General features: G+C 58.8%; 1 protein-coding gene across 1 annotated transcript; it reads left to right on the forward strand.

Moving 5' to 3' along the window:
* The first annotated feature begins 14,705 nt into the window (after nucleotides 1-14,705).
* Nucleotides 14,706-17,547, forward strand: PROK1 (prokineticin 1). Its single transcript, XM_054712244.1, has 4 exons — nucleotides 14,706-14,712; nucleotides 14,938-15,014; nucleotides 16,575-16,700; nucleotides 17,428-17,547. The coding sequence occupies exons 2-4, from the start codon at nucleotides 14,943-14,945 to the stop codon at nucleotides 17,545-17,547; spliced, it is 318 nt and encodes a 105-aa protein (XP_054568219.1). The 5' UTR covers nucleotides 14,706-14,712; nucleotides 14,938-14,942.
* Nucleotides 17,548-20,902: the final 3,355 nt, after the last annotated feature.

Consider the following 20,902-nt stretch of genomic DNA (forward strand, 5'->3'; position numbering starts at 1 on the left):
TGGGGGGCGGGGGGATCTGGAGAACTCAGTCTAAGTTTCCAGTGACAAAGCCCCCAGCCCCCAGTAGGAAAACACCCCCGCCTCCACCCCCACCAGCTGGAGCGCGCCCACACAGCTTGCAGCCCGCGTCACTACTGCAGAGGAACCCAGTCCTGCCACCCTGCCCCCTGCTCGGCGGCGCCTGAGCCAGCAGGTGGCATCTCCCCAGAGCCTGGGAACGGCAGTCCCGGGTGAGGGCCAGCAGTGGGCCTGGGTCACGTGCCAGGCTTTAGTCGCCAAGCAAGCCCGGGAGGAGCAGGCCGCTTCTGTGTGTGTTTGTTGGGAAAGCGCCCCGGACGTGGCAGAGGCCTTCCCTGGAGCTTCCCAGTGTCCTCTGCCAGAGGAGAGGCTCTGAGGTCGGCACCCCAGCCCCTGGGCACCGGCCCCTCCCTGGCAGAGGAGGGGAGTGCCCTCTTTCTGCCCGCGGGTAGATATGGCATTCAGAGCTGCTCAGAGCCCGCTTGTCCGCCAGCTTCGTGCGGGGCCATGTCCTCCTTCTCCCTCCTGGTTCCCCAGATCCTAGGCGAGGAGCCACCGTAAACGGGGCAGAACCCCCCCAGTCCCAGCGCTGAGTTTTAGAGGTGACTAAGCTAGAGATCATGGGAAAAACCCAGGTTTGTTTTGGATTAGAGAAGGGCCTGGCCGGGAACAACCTGTGTGTTTGGCGCTCCCACAGCCTGGGCCTGCGCTGCTGCCTTCTCCGGCACCAGATTTTAACGAGGGGGTGGGGGGGGGGGGAGGGGCTGCGTTGGCAGGGTCCCTCCCCACGCCTTTTAGGGAGGGAGCTGCTTCTGGGGAAAGACTAGAGGGAGGGGCAGGAGAATAAAAAGAGAAACACCAGACCCTCGGGGTCCAGGCCTCTTCAGAATGTGAGTGTGTTGTCTGTACCCCGCAAGGCGCCCAGAAAGGCCTCTGGCTCTCCCACGGGCTCTCTCCCGGGCTGTCCTATTAGAGGAGGCCCCTGTGGGACCCGCCGAGGAAACTGACCCTCTGCACCCTTCCTCTACGTGGCATTCCAGCTCCCCAGGAACCGGGAGAATCGGGCCGTCACGCGTGTCAACAGCAGCGGGGCGGGGGCAGGGGACAGTCTCCTGATCGACTGCTGTGGGTGTCACCTCCAGAGGCCTGCGTTTTCGTATCTGCAAACTTGGCCGGTTGCTCACTCAAGAACATTGACTTACTCTTGAGTTTAAAGATGAAAATTTTACCAATTGTATCCATTCACACAAATCATCTCTTTTAAAAAAAATCTTTTTTTAAATTGATTTCAGAGAGGAAGGGAGAGAGGGAGAGAGATAGAAACATCAATGATGAGAGAGAATTATTATTTTTTTAAATTTCTTTATTGATTAAGGTGTCACATATTTGTCCTCATCCCCCCATTCCCATCCCGCACCCCTCCCCACGGATGCCCCAACCCCCTGTTGAACTTAACCATTGGTTAGGCTCATATGCATGGAGAGAGAATTATTGACCGGCTGCCTCCTGCCCCCTCCTGGGGATGGAGCTTGCAACCCAGGCATGTGCCCTGACTGGGAATCAAACGGTGACCTCCTGGTTCATAGGTCATGGCTCAACCACTGAGCCACGCCGGCCGGGCCAAATCATCTCATTTGAATCGCACAGTCATCCTTTGAGGAATCTCTGTCCCACATTGTGGATGCAGTAACTGAGGTCTGGAGAGGTCAACTCTCTGGTCAAGGTCACAGAACTTGAAAGTGTCCATGGTCTTGGGACTTTCAAGACCAAGGCGAGCCAGTCTCCAGGGCGCAGGTCCTGGATGAGCCAGCCCCGCTGCAGCTGGCCTCTCCCCCAGGTTGACGGCACGGGCCTGTGAGTCGGTCCCATGCAGGTCCCAAGGGCTGCCTTCTCCTCTCCCCTCCCAGCAGTGGGAGGACCGGGCCTCCTGCCTGTAGACACCAGCACTAGTAAATCAGCTGCCACATTCATTCTGGACCCTCAGCATCCCCTGCCCCGCCCGCCTCCACCCGGAGACAGTCTGAGGCACAGGCATGGAGACTCATGTCTCATTGATCTTCTCAGTTGCCGAAGGGGTAGGAAGAGGAATCCAATCCCATCTGTCACAGGGAAGGGCGATCTGAAGGCAGCACAGATGACTTTAAGCAGATAACGGTTCATCACTCTCTGGACAAGCGAAGATGAAATTGGGACTAACCTCCGCTCTGCGTTGATGGAAACATCCATCAGCAAAGAGAATATCTAGGGAAACGAGCAAGTTCTCCGGCAAACTACCATCCTTTCCCTAACACTTTGTTTTCATATGGACACACATCCACACAAACAGGACGAAGTCCACCTCCACCCACAAGCAAGAAACATTTGCTGAGGATTGATGATGGCCAGGGGCTGTACTAAGTGTTTTATGGTTATGCCAGAGGCCCGGTGCCCGACATTCGGTGCCCTCTTGCAGTCCGGGACCCCCAGGGGTCCTTAGCGCTGCCACAGGGGCAGGAGAGGCTCCCGCCACCGCCGCTGCGCTTGCCAGCTGTGAGCCGGGCTTCTGGCTGAGCGGCGCTCACCCTGTGGGAGCACACTGACCACCAGGGGCCAGCTCCTGCATTGAGCGTCTGCCCCCTGGTGGTCAGCGCACATCATAGCGACCAGTCGTTCTGCCGTTCGGTCGATTTGCATATTAGCCTTTTATTATATAGGATCCAGCAGCTTTCTGAGGTGTTCTTATTAGCACCATTTTACAGATGTGCAAATTGGGGCTCAGAGGTGTTGAGTGGCTTGCGCAAGGCTGCTCAGCTCTGCAGGTGAAGTGAGATGCAGCCTGGCTGACCCTGAGCCTGCCTGCCCTCGACCGCACCCAGTATGTGCACATCATTGAGCCTGAGAAGCAGCAGGTGGCTCTGCTCTGAGACCCCTGCGCCTGTCTCCACTCCGCTCACTCCTTCCTCGGTCTCCCTGCTGGCCCCCAGGAGATGTGTCCTCTACACGGTAGAGGCTGAGCCAGGCCGAGGGGCTGGACCGCCAGGCGGCCTCAGTCGGGGCGTCTGGGCCGCCGAGGCGGGAGGAGGGATGGAGGAGTGGGCAGCGGGCGCGTTGGGGCTCAGCGCCCAGGGCTCAGGCTCCCCGAGGCTCCCTTGGTTACTCCTTCCTGTGCTTGGATGGCCCGCCGAGGAGCGGCGAGGGCAGCGAGTCTCAGCCAGTCAGAACTGGGGCATCTGGACTGTCCAGCCGTGATGCAGGCTGCTGTGGCCACGGAGAGCCCCAGAAAGGTCATGTCCACGGGTCAGGAGGTTCGGACTGGGGAAGCCTGGAGACCACAGCAACGTGATTTCAAAAACGCGGAGGACTGTGCGCGCCTGAGGTCCTCAGAGCGCATTCAGCGTTGCGTGCGGATTCTTTGCTTCAACCGGGACAGAAGCACCCCCAGAGTCACGAGCCCCACGGGAAGGCTCGCCCCCGGCTTGTGGCCCGAAGGCTGCAGCTTCGCCCTGTGTGGTGTGGCCAGGAATATGTTCCCGATGAGTCCCACGCTGGATCCGCCCGAGGCTGCTCCGTCTCAGGCTTGTGGGCGGTGTGTCCGGCGATGGATGCTGGTAACATCTCGAGCCTGTCGGGGAGGTAGCTCATGGACCCCCCCGTGACGGGAGGGAGTCCGCCAGGAAGTGCGATTCCCTCGTTAAGGCAGAATCAGATGAAGCGCGTGTTGAAGGAAAGGCCCGGGTTTGCTTAGCCTCTCGCGAGGTAGAGGGGGGCGGTGTGGGGCCGGTGGGGGCATGGGAGGTGGTGGCCTTCCCTGGAGCTGCAGGGGGACCCGTGTGAAGGGCCGAGAAGAGAAATAGAGAAGAGAAATAGCAGATGAGAGGCAGGAGGGTTTCTCCCTAGGCTTTGTCATGTAAAAGCATCACCCGGTGTACTGAGGGTTTACTAAGACACACGGGAAAGAAGCAAATAAAGCCAGCAAGCATTCTTCTTGCCATTTCTGGGGTTCGAAATGTGTGCCCCAAACCTTTTCTGCCTACCAGAAGTCCACTCATTGACCATAAGGCGGACCTCAAAGGTGAAAAGGCTTTTGAATCCCCCAGCTGGACGTGGTCTTCACCCTGACACCTACACCTTTGTACGTTACTGTGAAAGCACGATGTCCAAACATTTCAAAACACGGCTTTCGTAACCTGTGGACTGGACAGGTGTCAACGATTTGGTAACTCCTGGATGAGAGAACCGGTAAGAGGGTAACGCTGGTTCAGGAGCATTTTGAGGAACTGGATATGGATAAACATTTAAAGGGAAATGTGTGAGTAAAATTTCTAGGTTAAAAAACAACACTGGCACTGGTTGCCCTCATGTGTATGGGCAAATGATTTAAAAAATATATATATTTTATTGATTTTTTTACAGAGAGGAAGGGAGAGGGAAAGAGAGCTAGAAACATCGATGAGAGAGAAACATCCATCAGCCGCCTCCTGCACACCTCCAAAGGGGATGTGCCCGCAACCAAGGTACATGCCCCCGACCGGAATCGAACCTGGGACCCTTCAGTCCGCAGGCTGACGCTCTATCCACTGAGCCAAACTGGTTTTGGCAAGGGCAAATGATTTTTGACAAGAGTGCCAAGATCATTTAATGAGGAAAAGACAGCGTTTTCAACAAAAGGTGCTGGGAAAATGGAACACCCACCTGCAATAGAATGAAGTTGGGCTCTACCTTAGACCATATAAAAAATTAACTCAAAGTGGATCAAAGACCTAAAGGTAAGAGCTGCAACTATAGAACTCTTAGAAGAAAACAAAGAAACATCTCCACACATAGGCTTTGGCAATGATTTCTTACATTTGACACCAAAAGCACAATAGATACATTGGGCTACATCAAAATTAAAAACTTTAATCACAGGACACTATCAACAGAGTGAAAAGACAACCCACAAAATGGAAGAAAACCTTTGCAAATCATGTATCTGGTAAAGCAGGCGTCCTCAAACTACGGCCCGCGGGCCACATGCGGGTGTTTTTGCCGTTTTGTTTTTTTTACTTCAAAATAATGTATGTGCAGTGTGCATAGGAATTTGTTCATAGTGTTTTTTAAACTATAGTCCGGCCCTCCAACGGTCTGAGGGACTGTGAACTGGCCCCCTGTTTAAAAAGTTTGAGGACCCCTGCGGTAAAGGGTTAATGTTCAGAATATATAAAGAACTCCTACAAGTCAACAACAAAAATGTTGAACGACCTGATTTAAAAAAATGGGCAAAGAACTTGAATATGCATTTCTCCAAAGAAGATCTATAAATGGCCAGTAAGCGTATGAAAAGATGCTCAACGTCACTAGTCTTAGAGAAATGCAAATGAAAACCACAATGAGATACCACCTCACCCCCATTAAGATCAATACAGTAAAAAATAACAAGCGTTAGAGAGGATATGGAGGAATTGGAACCCTTGTGCACTATCGTGGGGATGTAAAATGGTTAGGCCGCTGTGGAAGACAGTATGGTGACTCCTCAAAGACTTAAACAGAATTATATAACCTACCAATTCCACCTGCGGGTATGTATCCAAAAGAAAGGAAATCAGTGTCTCCAGAGATACTTGTACACCTATATGTATAGCGACATTGTTCCCCATAGCCAAGAGGTGGAAGCAACTCTAGTGTCCATCAGTAGATGAATGGCTAAGCCAGATGTGGTACATGCACACATCAGAATATTATTCAGCCTTAAAAAAGGGAAGGAATTCGGACACATGCTACATCATGGATGAACTGTAAGGACATCATGCTCAGTGAAATGAACCAGTCACGAAGACAAAGGCTGCGTGATTCCATGTACACGAGGTACCTGGAGAGCCAGGCTCTCAGGGACAGGAAGTGGAATGGTGGTGGCCGGGGCTGGGGCAGGAGGGACGGGAGTTCGTGGTGGTGAGGACAGGGATTGTGGAGATGAAAAGCGTTCTGAAGATGGGTGTGGTGACGGTTGCACAACAGCGTGAATGTGCTTAACGCCACTGGACTGGACACTTAGAAATGGTTACGGCAGTAAAATGTTATAGTATGTGTATTTCACCACAATTGAAAAATGAAACAAAACTGGTTATTGTCCTACAGGGCAATGAACGAATCAATCTTCGGTGTTACCTTGTCTATTGGATTCACATTGTGTGTGTCTTTACGGGACTTGATCCCCATCCATGTCACTCTGTAACTTCACAGAGTCTGAATGAATGGTACACAGCCAAGGCGCAGAGACACACTCCCCCGGGTCCCTAAGCGATCCTTGGGTGGGCTTGGGAAACAATGGCCAACTGACGTCAAAGCCCTCGCCTGGCCTTATTTCCAGGATTGGGATGGTTGGTATTCTTTTCTAACATCACAGTCATTTAGGTCCTTTTTTCTCCAACTGGTCCCTTGTGGGCAGGGGCTCTGTCTCGCTGGTCTTTGCCGCCTCTCTTTGTCTGGTGTGTTGAATAGAACGGGCAGGAGGGGCGAGGCGGTAGGGCCAGGGGGGAGCAGCGGACCAGGCTCCCATGGTGCCTGTGACCACGACCAGTCCTGGGATTTCCCGATGTTCTCACCCATCCGACGGGGACCCTGCCCCCAGGCCCTGGGCTCCGTGCTGGGCACTGGGGGTGCTGTCTAATCGGGTTTCCTTCCCGCTCCAAATGCTTGGCTTCCCGTTTGGTCTAACCAGCCACACAAGAGAGGCGTTCCTCAGACTCACTGATGCAGACACATGACGAAGAAATGCAGAACCTCTTGCAGGCCCATTGCACAGGCAGAAGCAGCGTGCTGCTGGCTTTTCTCGGAAGAGCCGCTCTCGATGCCTTGTGACCCCTGTGGGCCCGGCTCGGGGCTGAGGACGGGCTGTTTGCAGCTCTACTAGAGAGGGAACAGCTGTTGTCCGCTGGTGGCGAGAGCATCTCCTCCCGGGACGGGACCGGGTGGGAGGGGGCGGTCAGCCGGCCCCGGAGGGAAAGCTCACAGACGCCAAGTCTGCCCTGGAGAGAGGAGCCAGTTACTGTCTTATTACGCTTTCTTTCACGAGGCTCTTGTTGCTGCTTTCAATTAATTTCCTGACAGCTCTGCTCCTCCTCTCCTGTTCCTGAGGACGGAGGGGAGGCCCCGGGTGACCCGGGGGAAGGTGGCAGATGCTCCCCGTTGGGAGCTGTGGCTGGAATTAGCTCCGTGCTTTGGAGCGAGATCTACACGGCAGGCCCGGGCCAGGGTGGCCTCTTTTGCAGGCGCTGCATGTTGCCATAATTTTCCCCACGGGGTGCAATGTCCCCCAAAGCCTTGGGAGCCATCCATGCTCAGTCCCATCCCAGCGTCCCTCTGTCCCTCCACTGTGGGTCTCACCACCTTGTAGGCGAACCCATCTCCCCGCCCCCTCCCACGTGAGTCCCGGCCACCGGTGGGGCGCATCTTGCTGACTGGCGTCCCGGAGGTACTGGAGGTGCTGGGTGTCCCCCACTCCCTGCGCCCGGGTGGGAGGCGCTTCTGGGCACTTGGGCGGCGAGTGTGGGCGCCTCCCAGCTGTGCCATCTCATGTCCCCTCCACGTCCTCAGTTTCAGCAGAACCTCTTCCTAGCACCACAACCATCTGCTGCTGGCTGCTAAGCACCCTCGCTCCGAAAATGCTCTAACCACCACACAAAGGCCTGGCTTTTGCCTACGCATGTCCCGGCGATGGAGGGAGAGGAGACAGGTGCCCGGGGGAGAGAAGTCGCTTGTCCAGGGGCACCAGCCAGAGGAGAGAAGGAGGGTCCGGCTGGGCATGATTCTAAGTCATCCCCAGACTCAAGTTCTTTTTGCTGATTTTTCCTTCTCCACTCTTTTTATAAGTATTTAAAAGTTACATTTATTTCGTTTCCTATGACAAAAAGAATGCAGGCTCAAAGAGAAAGCTTCGAAAATGCACCAACGTATGAAGACAAATGAGCCACCAAAACAAACAGCACCAAACCCACGGCCACGAGCAATTCCTCCTGGCCGGGATGAAACGGGAGCGTCCGAGCTCCTTTCTTTTCAATCCCTTTCTCTCTGAGTGGGTGCGCACACACATGTGCGGAATGGAGAAATGGAATCACGCTGTCCATTCTCTTCTGTTCCCAGCTTTCCCCCGCTGGGCAGTGAATGTTAACATCTCCCCACAGCAGAACGCGAGCTGCAGTCCCAGGCGCCTTGACGCTCCCATCCCCGCGGGTTCTGCCCAGCTCTGTTCTCTTTTGTGTCAGTCACAGGCCTCCGTTCTGGGGACCCTGACGTCCTTTCCAGCCCACGGACGGAGCTGGTTTGTTCCCAAGGGACTTGCTTTGTATGTGGCACATACCCCCTTTGTCTGTGAATGTGCCGAAGGCTATTCAGGGCGGGCCTGTTAGCTCAGTCACAGCTCATCCCTGAGAGAGAGGGACGGGGAAGGAGTGGTTGAGGCTGCTCACCCAGGATAGATGCTCCCCAGGAGGATGCTCCCTGAGGCAGAGTGGCCTTTGGGGAACAATTTTCAAAGCAATGTTTCATGGGAGCCAGTGACCTTGTGACCTCGAGGCCTCAGGTGCTCGGCCTGTGGATGTGTCACAGCCTCTGCCCAGGATGCCGGGCGGGGGGACCCCCCCCTCCCCAGAAAGGAATGGCACCTCCAGGAGGCAGGGTCTCTGGGGTTCAGCCCTGGCTTCTTTGCCAAAAGGTTTTTTAAAAAGCAGGTAATTCCATGAACAGTAGGGATGGAGAAGCATGGCGGGTTGTAACCCTGTTCCCATCACCCACAACCATAGCTCTCGCAGGGAGGACTCTGGGTGACCCGGCCGCCTGGCCCGAGACTGGAGTCATCGCTAGAGTTCACTAACGCCGGTGGTCTTGATCCAGCATCTAGAAGGGTTCAGACATCTGGAGAAGGCGCTGTGGGTAAATTAAATAAGAGTCCAGAGACGAAACATAATTTTGGAAGGCATTATAGGGAGTCAGAGAAGACTTAGCTAAAGGAACTAAGTTCTCCTCGTCTCAGGACCCCTTGCTTTTTATTAACACAATTTGTCCTAAGGCGAGGTAGATACACACATCAAAGGGTAGGGCTCCTGTACAGAATCCATTGTCAGAATGTAAGAATTACCTACGGCTGTTCAGGTGTTTGGCCAGGAGGAGGCAATAACATGTAGATTAAGATGCCCTGAGCTGTCTGCAGTAAACCATCAATTTATGCATCCCTTTCAGGTTTGGGGAAATGCCTTTAGCCATTCCGAACAGGCGATAACATGTGTGACTCAGCCCTTGTTGAGTCCCCAAGTTCCATCAACCTTTCGATGAAACTCTTGCAATTATGACATGCTGGAACTGGCTTCCGGAAGTTCACTTCTGTGGTGGAGGCAGGAACAGTCCGGGGCCTCCGCCTGAGGTGGAACTCCCCGGACCCTGAGCCTGTGATTGTCTCCATGACGTTTCCTGTGGAAGCGGATGGTTAGAACACACACAGCTCGAGGGCCACCCCGTCCCACCTGGGCTGTGGCAGACACCGGTCAGCATGGGCGCCCTTTCCCACGGAGCCCAGAGATGGCTTTTCAGACGCAGCACAGGTCTCTGGCGGCCCTGCCGGTCGGTCCCAGTGGCCTGGGGGAGGAAAGCCCTCGCCTTCCCTGGGTTAGCTCAGCATCACCGGGAGGGACTGGGCACCGCGTGCCATCGCATTGAACGTGTGCTGGGCCGGTGGGGTGGATGGAGGAAGGTGGGCTGAGAGAGCCGAGGGGTCTTTGTCTGGCCCCACCAGTTTTTGGTTTAAGACTATTGTTGTCTCTCACACACGGTCACAGGCAGCCCCACTCCTGCCAGTTCCTAACCCGGCCTGGGTCTTTCCCCCTCCGGCAGGGCAGCTGGGAGGGGGCCTGGGGTGCCCTTCCTCCCGAGGGCGGGCGAGGGCAGAGCCCTGTCGCTGTGCCGCACAGCTGGCCCGTGCCCTCGGCCATGTGTCCCCTGGCCCCCCTGCTTCCCAGGGCCTCCTGCCTTACAGCATCCAGCTGCCGCTCCAAACCTGCTGGCCTCGTTCCCCAAGAAAAGACCTGCTTAGTCGTTAAATCCTGCGTGGAGGGTTGGGAGGGGGGGGCGTGTGGAGAAGGAAGTAGTAAGTGTCTGGATGCTGGAGACATCGATCAACACCCGGCGGGTTAGCTCACTGAGTTAGCCAATCTGCCACCAAGAGAATTATTTGTTTTTAATTTAATTGCTCTTATTTATTTTAATGAAATATTTCAAATGCACAGAAGTGCACGGATTAAAGATCACCATTAAAGCCACCACCGCGTACTCTGCAGCCTCAGAAATGGAAGGATTGCCCCTTAATGAGAAGAGCGATGGGCCGCTGCGGGAGGCCAGGGCTCCGGGGCCGGCAGGAGGCAGCGGCCGGATTCAGTGGGAAACGGGCTGCAGAGCTGTCCTCAGCTGTGAGCATTCCCACTGCGGCTTCCGATTATTGCCTGGTTCAGCCCACACCCCGGGAATACGCCCCTTCCCGTGGGGGAGCCCTGGCTCGGGGGCCTGACTGCGGGGGCGGCTCTCACAGCTCCTTCGCTCTGACCACCCTGAAATTTCTTCCCACGTGTCTCCCAGGTTCGTCCTGCGCGAGGGACTGTGGAGCTCAGCGGCTCAGGGACCCGCCAACAACCGCCTGCTTCCTGGTGGCTGCTCACAGGCCAGGTCCCGGGGAAATCTTGGGGTTTGTAACAGCAGGGCCCCGAGGGCGCGGGAGGGCGGCCCAGGCCTCCTGCTTACACAGCTTTTCCCCGGGGAGGGGGCGGGGGGGGGGTAGGGCGCGAGGATGGGCTCCTCGGGTGAGAAGACAGCGGCTGCGTTTCCCGAGATGCCAGGCTGGGCTGGCTCTCGGGGGGTGAGCTGACCGAGGGACCTGCCCCCAGCGACCTGGGTTAGCCCCACGGCTTGGCACGCTGGGCCTGGGGCCTGCTTGCAAGTTGGCCAGCTGCCCTGGAAGAAGCAGGTCACAGTAACGATGGAGCCGCCTCCCAGTGTCTTCCTTTCCGCTGGTGACCCCTACGTCTTCAGGCCAACCGCCCTCGGAGGCTCAGAGAGGTTGAGTGACTTGGCCAAGGCCACACAGCAAGGAGCAGCAGAGGAGGGTCTCTGGCACTGCTGCACCCTCCACAGCTGCTCCGTGCCCCTCAGGCCCGCCCTCTCTCTGCCCCGCTGTGTCCCGGAGGCTGCCTAAGGGATGGCACCGGCGGGCCCTGTGCTGGCCGCCCTCCGCTGGGCTTGGCTGGGGGGGCCCTCTCAGAAGACGGGGGAAGGAGGACAGGGAAACGAGGCACTCACTCCCCTGGCGTGTTCCCAGCCAGCTCACCCGGTTGGCCGTCCCTCGGCCAAAGGGTCACAGCTCCTCTGGGGAGACCCCTCTCTGCAGGACTCTCTCCTCCTGGTCCCGGTGGCTGGTCTCTCCTCTCCTGGCCTGGATCCTAGAAGCTCCTCCGCTCTGCTGTTTCCGGCCCCAGGTTCCTGCACTGGCCCTTGTGCCCACCCTAGGCCATGCCCACCCTATGCCATGCCCACCCTACGCCATGCCCACCCTAGGCCATGCCCACCCTACGCCATGCCCACCCTATGCCATGCCCACCCTTCACCATGCCCACCCTATGCCATGCCCACCCTAGGCCATGCCCACCCTAGGCCATGCCCACCCTATGCCATGCCCACCCTATGCCATGCCCACCCTAGGCCATGCCCACCCTACGCCATGCCCACCCTAGGCCATGCCCACCCTAGGCCATGCCCACCCTACACCATGCCCACTCTTTGCCATGCCCACCCTACGCCATGCCCACCCTACGCCATGCCCACCCTACGCCATGCCCACCCTACGCCATGCCCACTCTTTGCATTGCCCACCCTACGCCATGCCCACCCTACGCCATGCCCACCCTACGCCATGCCACACCTTTGTGAAGAAACCCTCCATGCGTTACCTCCATTCAAATGGGCTTCCTTGCCCTCCTACCCTGGCGCCTTCCAGCTCAGCCCGGACTCGTTAGACTCCCTCTGATCGGGAAGCTCCCTGCCCGCCCCGGTTATGGCCTCGGCCACTTCAGAGACATCGCTGGGCTCCCATGGAGGGGACGGCTTTGACATTCACGGGGAACCAGCGAGTTAATGAACCAGAGGGATTTCTGGTGCCTGGGAATCCTCTTACGGGAAGAAGAATCCATCCCAGACAGGAAGGTCCCGAGATGCACTGGGAATATCCAGCCAAGGGCACACACTCACCCTGGGCTTCTTTACGTCGCGATCCCATAACCGGACGGACGGAGGCTCCTTGTGCGTCCCTGGAGGGGAGGCCTCGTCACACCGCCTCCCTCCCTGAGCAGGTGAGCCCGGGGGACTGGCTCTCCTTTCCGGAACCAGTCACAGCACAAGTCCTGAAAAGGTGACCTCCGTGACGCCAGCCTGTGACAGCTGAGGCGGGCTTGTCTGTGGGGACAGGTGCGGCGCCCTCTGCTGGCGAGACAGGTGCGGCGCCCTCTGCTGGCGAGACAAGTGCGGCGCCCTGGCTGGGCCTCACTGGCCGGGAAGTCCCCTTCCTGCAGGTCAGTCCCAGGGGCTCAGCGCCAGACAGCTCTGACTTTGTAGAGGAGGGAGATGGAGCCCCAAGACGCTGAGTGACATCTTGGCTTGGGTGTCTCCGGAAGCTGAGCCCGAGGCAACCTCTTGGGCCGCTGGTGGTTTACTTGGGAGGCGATTCCCGCAAACAGGAGGGGGGAGCGGGGAGAGGGGGCGGGAATGACAATAGGGAGCGGGTCTCTCGGGCCTCCTGGTTGCAGCATTCATGCACTGGTTCCCTTCTCCCTGGTTGAGGGGTCCCCAAGGTGGGACCTGGGAGCTGGTGGGGGGCAGGTGGCATAGGAAATTGTCCTGTCAATCTTCCACCCAGGAAGATGCTAATCGGCCGTGGTGGTGAAGACGGAAGGGGGTGAATCTGAGCCTCGGGGGAGGAGGGTGTTCAAGGGACAGGATTCAATGACGAATGAAAGCAGGCCATTCAGGAATCCAGGAAGCTCCCAGGTTCGGCTCCTGAGTGCCACTAGCCCATGCGCTGTAGCTGCCTGAGAAACCTGAGCCTCTTCCCGGATTCAGCTGGAGTCAGCTTCACCCAGTGCCCTTGCAGGTGGGTGCAGGTGTGACACGCAGACGGGTGCAGGTGTGACGTGGCGGGCCTGCGACCAGACAGCCCGCGTGTGCCTTCCGCAGCGATGAAGCAGCACAGAGAAAGGGGCTCCCCGTGGGGCCTGGATGGCAGCCTCAGATCCGGCCCGGGGAGCCCTCTCCTCGTGGGGCAATTCCGTGGTGAGGCTCCGGGCACTGTGGTTGGACCCTTCGCTCCATCCCGTTTCTCAAGACTCCACACAATTCAGTGAGCTGCGTCATAGTCTTTATTCGTCCCTCTCCTGCGTAGGCCGGCCAGACTGGATCCTGCTGTTTTGCAACTAAGAACCCAGGGCAGTCTGAGTGGGTTTAAGGGGGAGGGAGAGAAGAGGGTAGAGGAGGGGCATGTGCATGGCAGGGGCCAGCGGGGATCAGCCGGTGGCCTGCAGGGGGCTGTGGCTGTGGGGGCCAGGAGCCCGGGGTGCACAGATCTGGGGTCATCAGCATTTAGGTGGCCTGGGGTTCATTTGGGCGCGTGTGGTGGGATAGGAGACGACTGGATGTGTAACCCTGGGGAACGGCCTTGTTTAAGGGATGGAGAGGGGCAGGGGGTCCCTGGAGGAGACCGAGGAGGGGGAGGGGCTGGAGAAGTGACGGCGTGGAGTGAAGGAGAAGAAAGTAGAGGAAGAGCAGGTGTCTGTGTCAACAACGGCAAAGCCAACAGGCTGAGGCTGGAAAGTGACGCGTGGGGGTTGGCATTTAGACGGTCAAGGGCGATGCAGGGAAAGCGGTTTCACTGGTGTGGTGGGACAGAGGGAGCCTGGGGTGGGTGAGGAGGGGAAGGAAGAGGATCGCACTCTATCTTTCTAGAAGCTTCCTGCGTAGGGAAGGAGAGGAATGAGGCGCAAGATGAAGGAGAGAAGCAGGAGCCAGCCAAGGCCTGTGAGCAGAGCTGGGCAGGTCAGAGTCTGCCCCGTGCCCACGAGAGTGGCCCTTGCTCACCACGCACACACATGCACACACATGCACATACGCACATGCACACACATGCAAACAGTCCTGGGAAACGGTGACGCTGGCATAAACTCAGCAGAGAAGCAGGGGCCAGGCCCTTTGCCCAGCACAGCTCACCGGCCTTCTCCTCCCTCCGGGGACGCGAGTGCCTGCTGATCACTGGTCACCAGGCCTTTGCACGCGGCTCCTCAGACAGACAGACCCTCACCCCGTCTCAGGCGTCACCCACTGTCATGCTCTGTCGTTTTCCCTGACTTCACTTTTCATAGCATTCAGCTCCCCCAGCCATTTTATTATGAATCCGTTTGCTTATCGATGACCAAAGTTGCATGGACCCAGGGACCGGTTTTGTTCCTGCTCCATTTCCAGGGCCCAGCGCGGGGCCTCCGATAGAGCAGCCGTAATACACAGTCAGCGGATAAATGCGTAAAGGGACGGAGACTCGCACAGCCTGACGATGCCAGCGCCACGGTGACACCGAGGGGCCCGGGTGCGATGCCGTGACTGCCTGCATCGTGTGATTTGGGAGACTCGGAGCCACTGTCGTTTTTATTGGTTTCGATGGTGATTTGATGTCATTAGGGATTCAGGTCTCATCTTCGCGTCTGAGATCCTCTGAGGAACAGGGTGATGCGGAAGGGAAGGGAGGCACCAGCCTAGCAGGCAGCCTGGGTCGGGGACGGATAAATCCGGGAGGAGGGGGTGGGGGGAGGGCGGAAGCGCCTGGCAGGAGGCTGAGCAGCAGGAAGCCAGAGGCAGCGGAGTGGCCACGTTTTGCTCCACTCGCAGCGACCATGCGGGGTGCCACCCGGCTCTGGGTCCTGCTGCTCCTGGTGACGGCGTCCGACGGTGCCGTGATCACCGGGGTGAGTCGGCTGGCGTTGCCCTGGGGTTCGGGAGGGTGTCAGGGTGTGCGTGGGAGCGAGCCAGGGCGGGATGGGGGGGCGGGGTGGGGGCGTGGGAGGGGAGCGGACCGAGGGGAAGGGGCCGGCCGCCTCCCAGCCCCTCCCAGGCCATTCGTGATCCCCCCCCCCCCCCCCCCCCCCCGAGCCAGCCCTCGCCTGCTGAACGGAGCTGCTTCGGAGGAGCTGCGTGCGAGTCCAGGCCTGTTTCCCGTGCCCAGGGGAGCAGGAAGCATGCGAAGTTGGGAACGTGGGAATGAGGCCTCCTATGCGGGGCAATAGCCTTTACAGAAAGGCTCGGCATCTTCTAACTCACCGTCGGCGTCCATTCGGGTTTCCGTGTTCGGTCTGGTCCACGGGTCACGTTTAACTTGCAGAGCTTGTGGGCTTCATTAAAGGCCGTCACCTTAACGCATCTGCCGGGCGCCGGTCCCCTCTGCGTCCTCTCTGCTCCGCGAGCGCTGTCCTGGAGCTCGCTCTCCCTGAGCGTTTCTGTTTCCACTCTGTGCCCGTCTGATGGGAACGGGGGGGGGGGGGCTCAATCGGCTGAGTCACCCGAAAGCCAGCGTGGGGAACCGGAGAAAGGGGTCGTGGCAGAGGCTGGGGGTGGGGGGGGGGTGGGCACGGGCTCTGCACACGCTCGCTCGTGCGCACCTCCGCAGGTGTGGTCTCTCGGGAGCGTGGCGTCCCCCTCGCTGGGCGCCGGCTGTGCTGGTGGGGGGGCCACGGTCACTGCCGCGGGAAGTCACCGTGGAGCCCACAGCTTTCCGGAGGGAAGGCAGTAGGGAGAAAGGGGCTGGGACTTCCTTTTATTTCCACCTCCTCCACTGTCCCCGGGGCGAAGAGAACGTAGAGGAATGCCAAGCGACTCCCGGCCCCGGGTGGGTTCCACACTTAGGAAAGGGAGCCCCTGTCTCCTCCTGGAGAGGCCGGGCCCGAGCCGCGCAGGGCCAGCAGGAAAGGCAGCGCGGCGTTCGCGCCCAGAGCACAAAGGCGGCTGTTGGGCAGAACCGCAGCCGGTGGCTGTGAGCACGGAGGCTGCCCCCTGCTGGGCTGCGCACATGGGGAGGGCGCGTCACAGGGAGAAGCGGGGTCACCCCACCCGGAGGGTGACCCCGGGCCCAGGTCACCCTGTGAGCTCTGACATCTGGTGGCAGGAGGCAGGTCTGAGACAGGCGGGAACTGTCCTCCAAGTTGACCCTTTGAAGAGCACAGGGAGGGAGGGACCTCGAGGAGAGGAAACACGTGACGGACGGACGGACATGCACGCGTGGGTAGAAGAGGGAGATGAGGGCAAGTCGGGCCTGCTGGTCCCCCTCCACTCTCCTCCTGCCGCTGCCCCCTTCCGACTCCCACTCCTCTGCACCCCGACGGCCACCGTCCCCAGCTCAGGCCTCCTGGTCCTTCCCCGCTGTGGGGCGGGGGTACTGCTCTCAGCATCCCCCCAAGGGTTTTGGGGTGTGCTTTTCGGTTTTGGGTGGCACTAACGAGCCCTAATGGCCCCCTTGCCCCCCCCCCCCGCAGGCCTGTGAGCGGGATGCCCAGTGCGGGCCGGGCACCTGCTGTGCCGTCAGCCTGTGGCTCCGAGGCGTGCGGCTGTGCACCCCGCTGGGGCGGGAAGGAGCGGCGTGCCACCCTGGCAGCCACAAGGTACTGCGCCCACTTGCTCGGGGCCCAGGGCCCGTGAGGCAGAGCCGGGACTGGAGCCACTCTCCCTACTAAGTGCTTTGTACAAGTTTAAGCCTCTCTCCACCCATATGTGCTAGGCTCTGTTATGAACCCATTTTACAGATAATAAAGTTGAGGCGCGGAGAGGCTAAATAACCCGCCAACTGTCACAAAGCTGGTAAGGGGCAGGCCTGGGATTCGAGCCAGGCAGTGTGGCCAGCATCGCTCCTCTCCAACCCCCTGAGGACCTCGGGGCTCAGCTCTGCTCTGGGCGTGACCACAGGGCGGCGCAGGGTCAGTCCCGGGCCCACCACGGTGGCCTGTGATGGATGAATTGTCAGGGATATTCCGTCAAGGAGAGTGTGTGTGTGTGTGTGTGTGTGTGTGTGTGTGTGTGAGCACCTGGGTGGGCCAGCGAGGGGAAGCAGCGCTGGCGGCCTGTGGGGTTTCGGGGTTGGGGGTGGACAGCCTTGTGCTGTGACTGATCCATGGTCTCGGGAACCCGATTCCCTGGGCTCACATCCTGGCTCCTCCACAGATTAGCTGTGTGATCGTGGCCCGTTGCTCAGCCGCTCTGGGCCCGTTTCCTCCCCGCTCCTGGCTGTGATTGTGCCGGGGCGGGGGTGCTGGGACGCAGGCCGGGGCAGAGGCCCTGCCAGGAGGCCCATGTCCCTGGGTGACGGTCATCCTTCCTCTGCTGTCCCCCCAGGTCCCCTTCTCCGGGAGACGCCAGCACCACGCCTGCCCCTGCCGGCCCGCCCTGCTGTGCTCCCGGCGCGCCCCCGGCAGGCACCGCTGCTCCCCGGACCTGAAGCACTTCCACCTCTAGGAGCGCGGCGGGTCTCCGGACGCCACCGGCTCTCGGTCTCTTACGAACTTTTGTTTTCTTTCTGCCACGTGGCCCCGCCCCTCCCCCCTCCCCCCCGCCTGTCCACACGCCCCACACCGCCTGCCTCCGTCCTCCGTCGGCACACACACGGGCACGCATGCCGACACGCTGCCGGGGACACGGTCCACCGGGCGGCCTGAGGGTGTCCGGCTGGGGCCCTGGTCCCGGAGGCGGCCTGACCGGTTCCTGTCAGTCACAGGGGCTGTGAGTCCCGGGAAGGGTGTTCTTTCCTTGTCCTTGTCCCGGCCTCGCCCTCCTGCTCCTCCGTGACGTGGCCTCCGGGGCCCTCCCTCTCCCCTCCCCGCGTGCGCCCTTCTGCCTGGTCCCCATGTCCGCGCACAGACCCTGGCAGTCCCGGGTCCGGGCCTGACTCTTGTCTGAAACAGCAGCCCCGCTCAGCACCCCGCATCTGGACCCGGCCCGGGCTCCCTGGGGTCGGGGTGGTGGTACCAGCAGCGGGGCACCCTGGCGGGCCGGTTGCAGAATAAAAGCGTGGCCAAGGGCGGGTGGCCGTGGTGCCTGCTGTGCCTGTGTGGGGCCTCGGGGGCGGGGCCGGGCTGTGTCCAGTGGGGGACGGAGCCAGGGCGGTTTCGTGGAGAAAGCGGATTCAGGGTCTTTGAATGAGGAATGAGACGCAGCTCGGCGGTCGCGGCTCAGACGTGTTGCTGGTTGGAGGCGGGAGGCAGCCGTGACGGGCATGGGGGGGGGGGCGCCACGGTGGCATCTGGATGGGTTGCAACTCCCATGTCTGCCGGTGTGTCCCTTTGGCTCAGTGTCACCGCAAGCCCCATAGACCAGTGGTCGGCAAACTCGTTAGCCAACAGAGCCAAATATCAACAGTACAACGATTGAAATTTCTTTTGAGAGCCAAATTTTTAAAACTTAAACTTCTTCTAACGCCACTTCTTCAAAATAGACTCGCCCAGGCCGTGGTATTTTGTGGAAGAGCCACACTCAGGGGGCCAAAGAGCCGCATGTGGCTCGCGAGCCGCGGTTTGCCGACCACGGCCCTAGAGGACTGGTTCCTGAGCCTATCTGCCCTGGATCCCCTCGGAGCGGTGCTGGAGGGGCTGCCTAGGGCAGGCCTGGGCCCCCCACGGCGGCCTGCTCTGCTGGGTGCACCCCCCTGCAGCCCGGAGTCTCTTCCCACTGCCAGGCTCAGGTACGGGGGATGGGCTTCCTGTCCACGTCTGCGATTCCAGTTCGCCATCCTCGTCCTGAGGGCCTCCAGCACGGCCGACTGCTGCCCGGTGCCCTCTCCGCCAGCAGAGCCATCCTGGGGGAGCAGTGGCACCTGCCTTAGAGCCGCAGAGGAGGCAGGGGTGCCCAGGACGTGGGCGCTTTGACACCCTGCCCGTGGCTGCCCCTCTCCATCCCTGCCTGGGAGCTGCCAGAATGCAGACCCGCCACTGGGCCGAACCACCCACGTGATCTCACTGGACCAGTTCCCGCTTTTTATATCAGACTTTCGAGGAAAATCATTGGTCTCTGCCCCAGTTCCCCTTGTTTTTCCTGAAGAACGAAGAGGGGGGCTGGGAGGCTAAGATAAGCTTATTTGTGTGAATTCTTTATATTCAGGAATATATTCTTCATACATGTAGATATAAAAAGATCCTACTTATACTAGTAAGTAGGATCCTATATAATAAAAGGCAAATTGTCCCCTCAGAAGTTCGACCGACTGGGAGTTCGACCGCTCGCTATGACGTGTGCTGACCACCAGGGGGCGGTGCAGAATGAAAGAAGGCCCAGCTGGCAGCCAGAAGGCCCCAATCAGCTCTGATCGCAGGCCAGGCCTAGGGACCCTACCCATGCATGAAGTTCGTGTACCAGGCCTCGTGTATCCATAATAAGAATGTATCTTAGAAGAAGTAGGTTAGGATTGGATGAAGTGGACACCCCTCCAGATGCACACCTTTCAGAGGCAGCCTCCCCCATTCACCCCATCTTTTCTTCCCAGTCACTGGAGTCTGGTGCCATCTGGTGGCTAACGCGGGGATGGCAAGAAAAGCTGAGCCGGGGGGCGGGGGGAGAATGGACACTTCAGAAAGACACAACCTTCTCAAAGATGATGGGGACCCATCCCCAGGTACCCCCAAGAGTTACTCACTCAGAGGTTTAGAGGGGCAGGAAGAGGGCTGACACCCTAAGGCACACAGGAGGGATGCTGACTGCCCCTCTGGGCCCAGCCTCATCCTAGATATTGCTAGAAGCCCTGTCCTTTTCTTGGGAGACTCTCTCCCCTTCCCCAGGATTAGGAGATTGGAGGTGGGGGGGGGGGTGGTCAGACAGGCCGACTGAGTCCCTCCCCCTCTGTTAGTGTCCCCAGCCCCCACCCGAGTCTCCAAGTCTGAAGTTCAAGGGCAGCCTAGGTTTCTCTCTCTGTCCCTTCTCCCTGAGCTCCATGTCAACTGGTCACCAAACTCTGTTTCTTTTTCCTTTTTAAAAGTGTCTTTATTGATTTTTAAAATATATTTTTATTGATTTCAGAGAGGAAGGGAGAGGGAGAGAGAGAGAGAAACATCAATGATAAGAGAGAATCATTGACCGGCTGCCTCCTGCATGCCCCCAACTGGGGATCGAGCTCACAACCTGGGCATGTGCCCTTGACCAGAAGTGAACCCAGGACCCTTCAGTCCACAGTCTGACTCTCTGTCCACTGAGCCAAACCAGCTAGGGCTCTTTATTGATTTTAAAGAGAGGAAGGGAGAGGGATAGAGAGAGAGAAACATCAATGATAAGAGAGAATCATTGACCGGCTGCCTCCTGTACGCCCCCAACTGGGGATCGAGCTCACAACCTGGGCATGTGCCCTTGACCAGAAGTGAACCCAGGACCCTTCAGTCCACAGTCTGACTCTCTGTCCACTGAGCCAAACCAGCTAGGGCTCTTTATTGATTTTAAAGAGAGGAAGGGAGAGGGATAGAGAGAGAGAAACATTGATGAGAGAGAAACATGGATGGGCTGCCTCCCGCGCTGTGTCCGAGCGCCTGCCCAGCACCATCTATGGCAACTGCTTCCAACCTATTCTCTCCGCCGGAGTCCTCCCCTTAAAATCCACCCCTGTCCGCCTGCCGTCCTCCTTCTAGGCAGCACCTTCCCCGGTTCACTCCCCGTTAAAAACCCTCTGTGGATGCCCTAACCGGTTTGGCTCAGTGGATAGAGCGCAGGCCTGCGGACTGAAGGGTCCCAGGTTCGATTCTGGTCAAGGGCATGTACCTTGGTTGTGGGCACATCCCCAGTAGGGGGTGTGCAGGAGGCAGCTGATCGATGTTTCTAACTCGCTATCCTTCTC

The sequence above is a fragment of the Eptesicus fuscus genome, chromosome 22 (genome assembly GCF_027574615.1).
Source record: "Eptesicus fuscus isolate TK198812 chromosome 22, DD_ASM_mEF_20220401, whole genome shotgun sequence".
Lineage (NCBI taxonomy): Eukaryota > Metazoa > Chordata > Mammalia > Chiroptera > Vespertilionidae > Eptesicus > Eptesicus fuscus.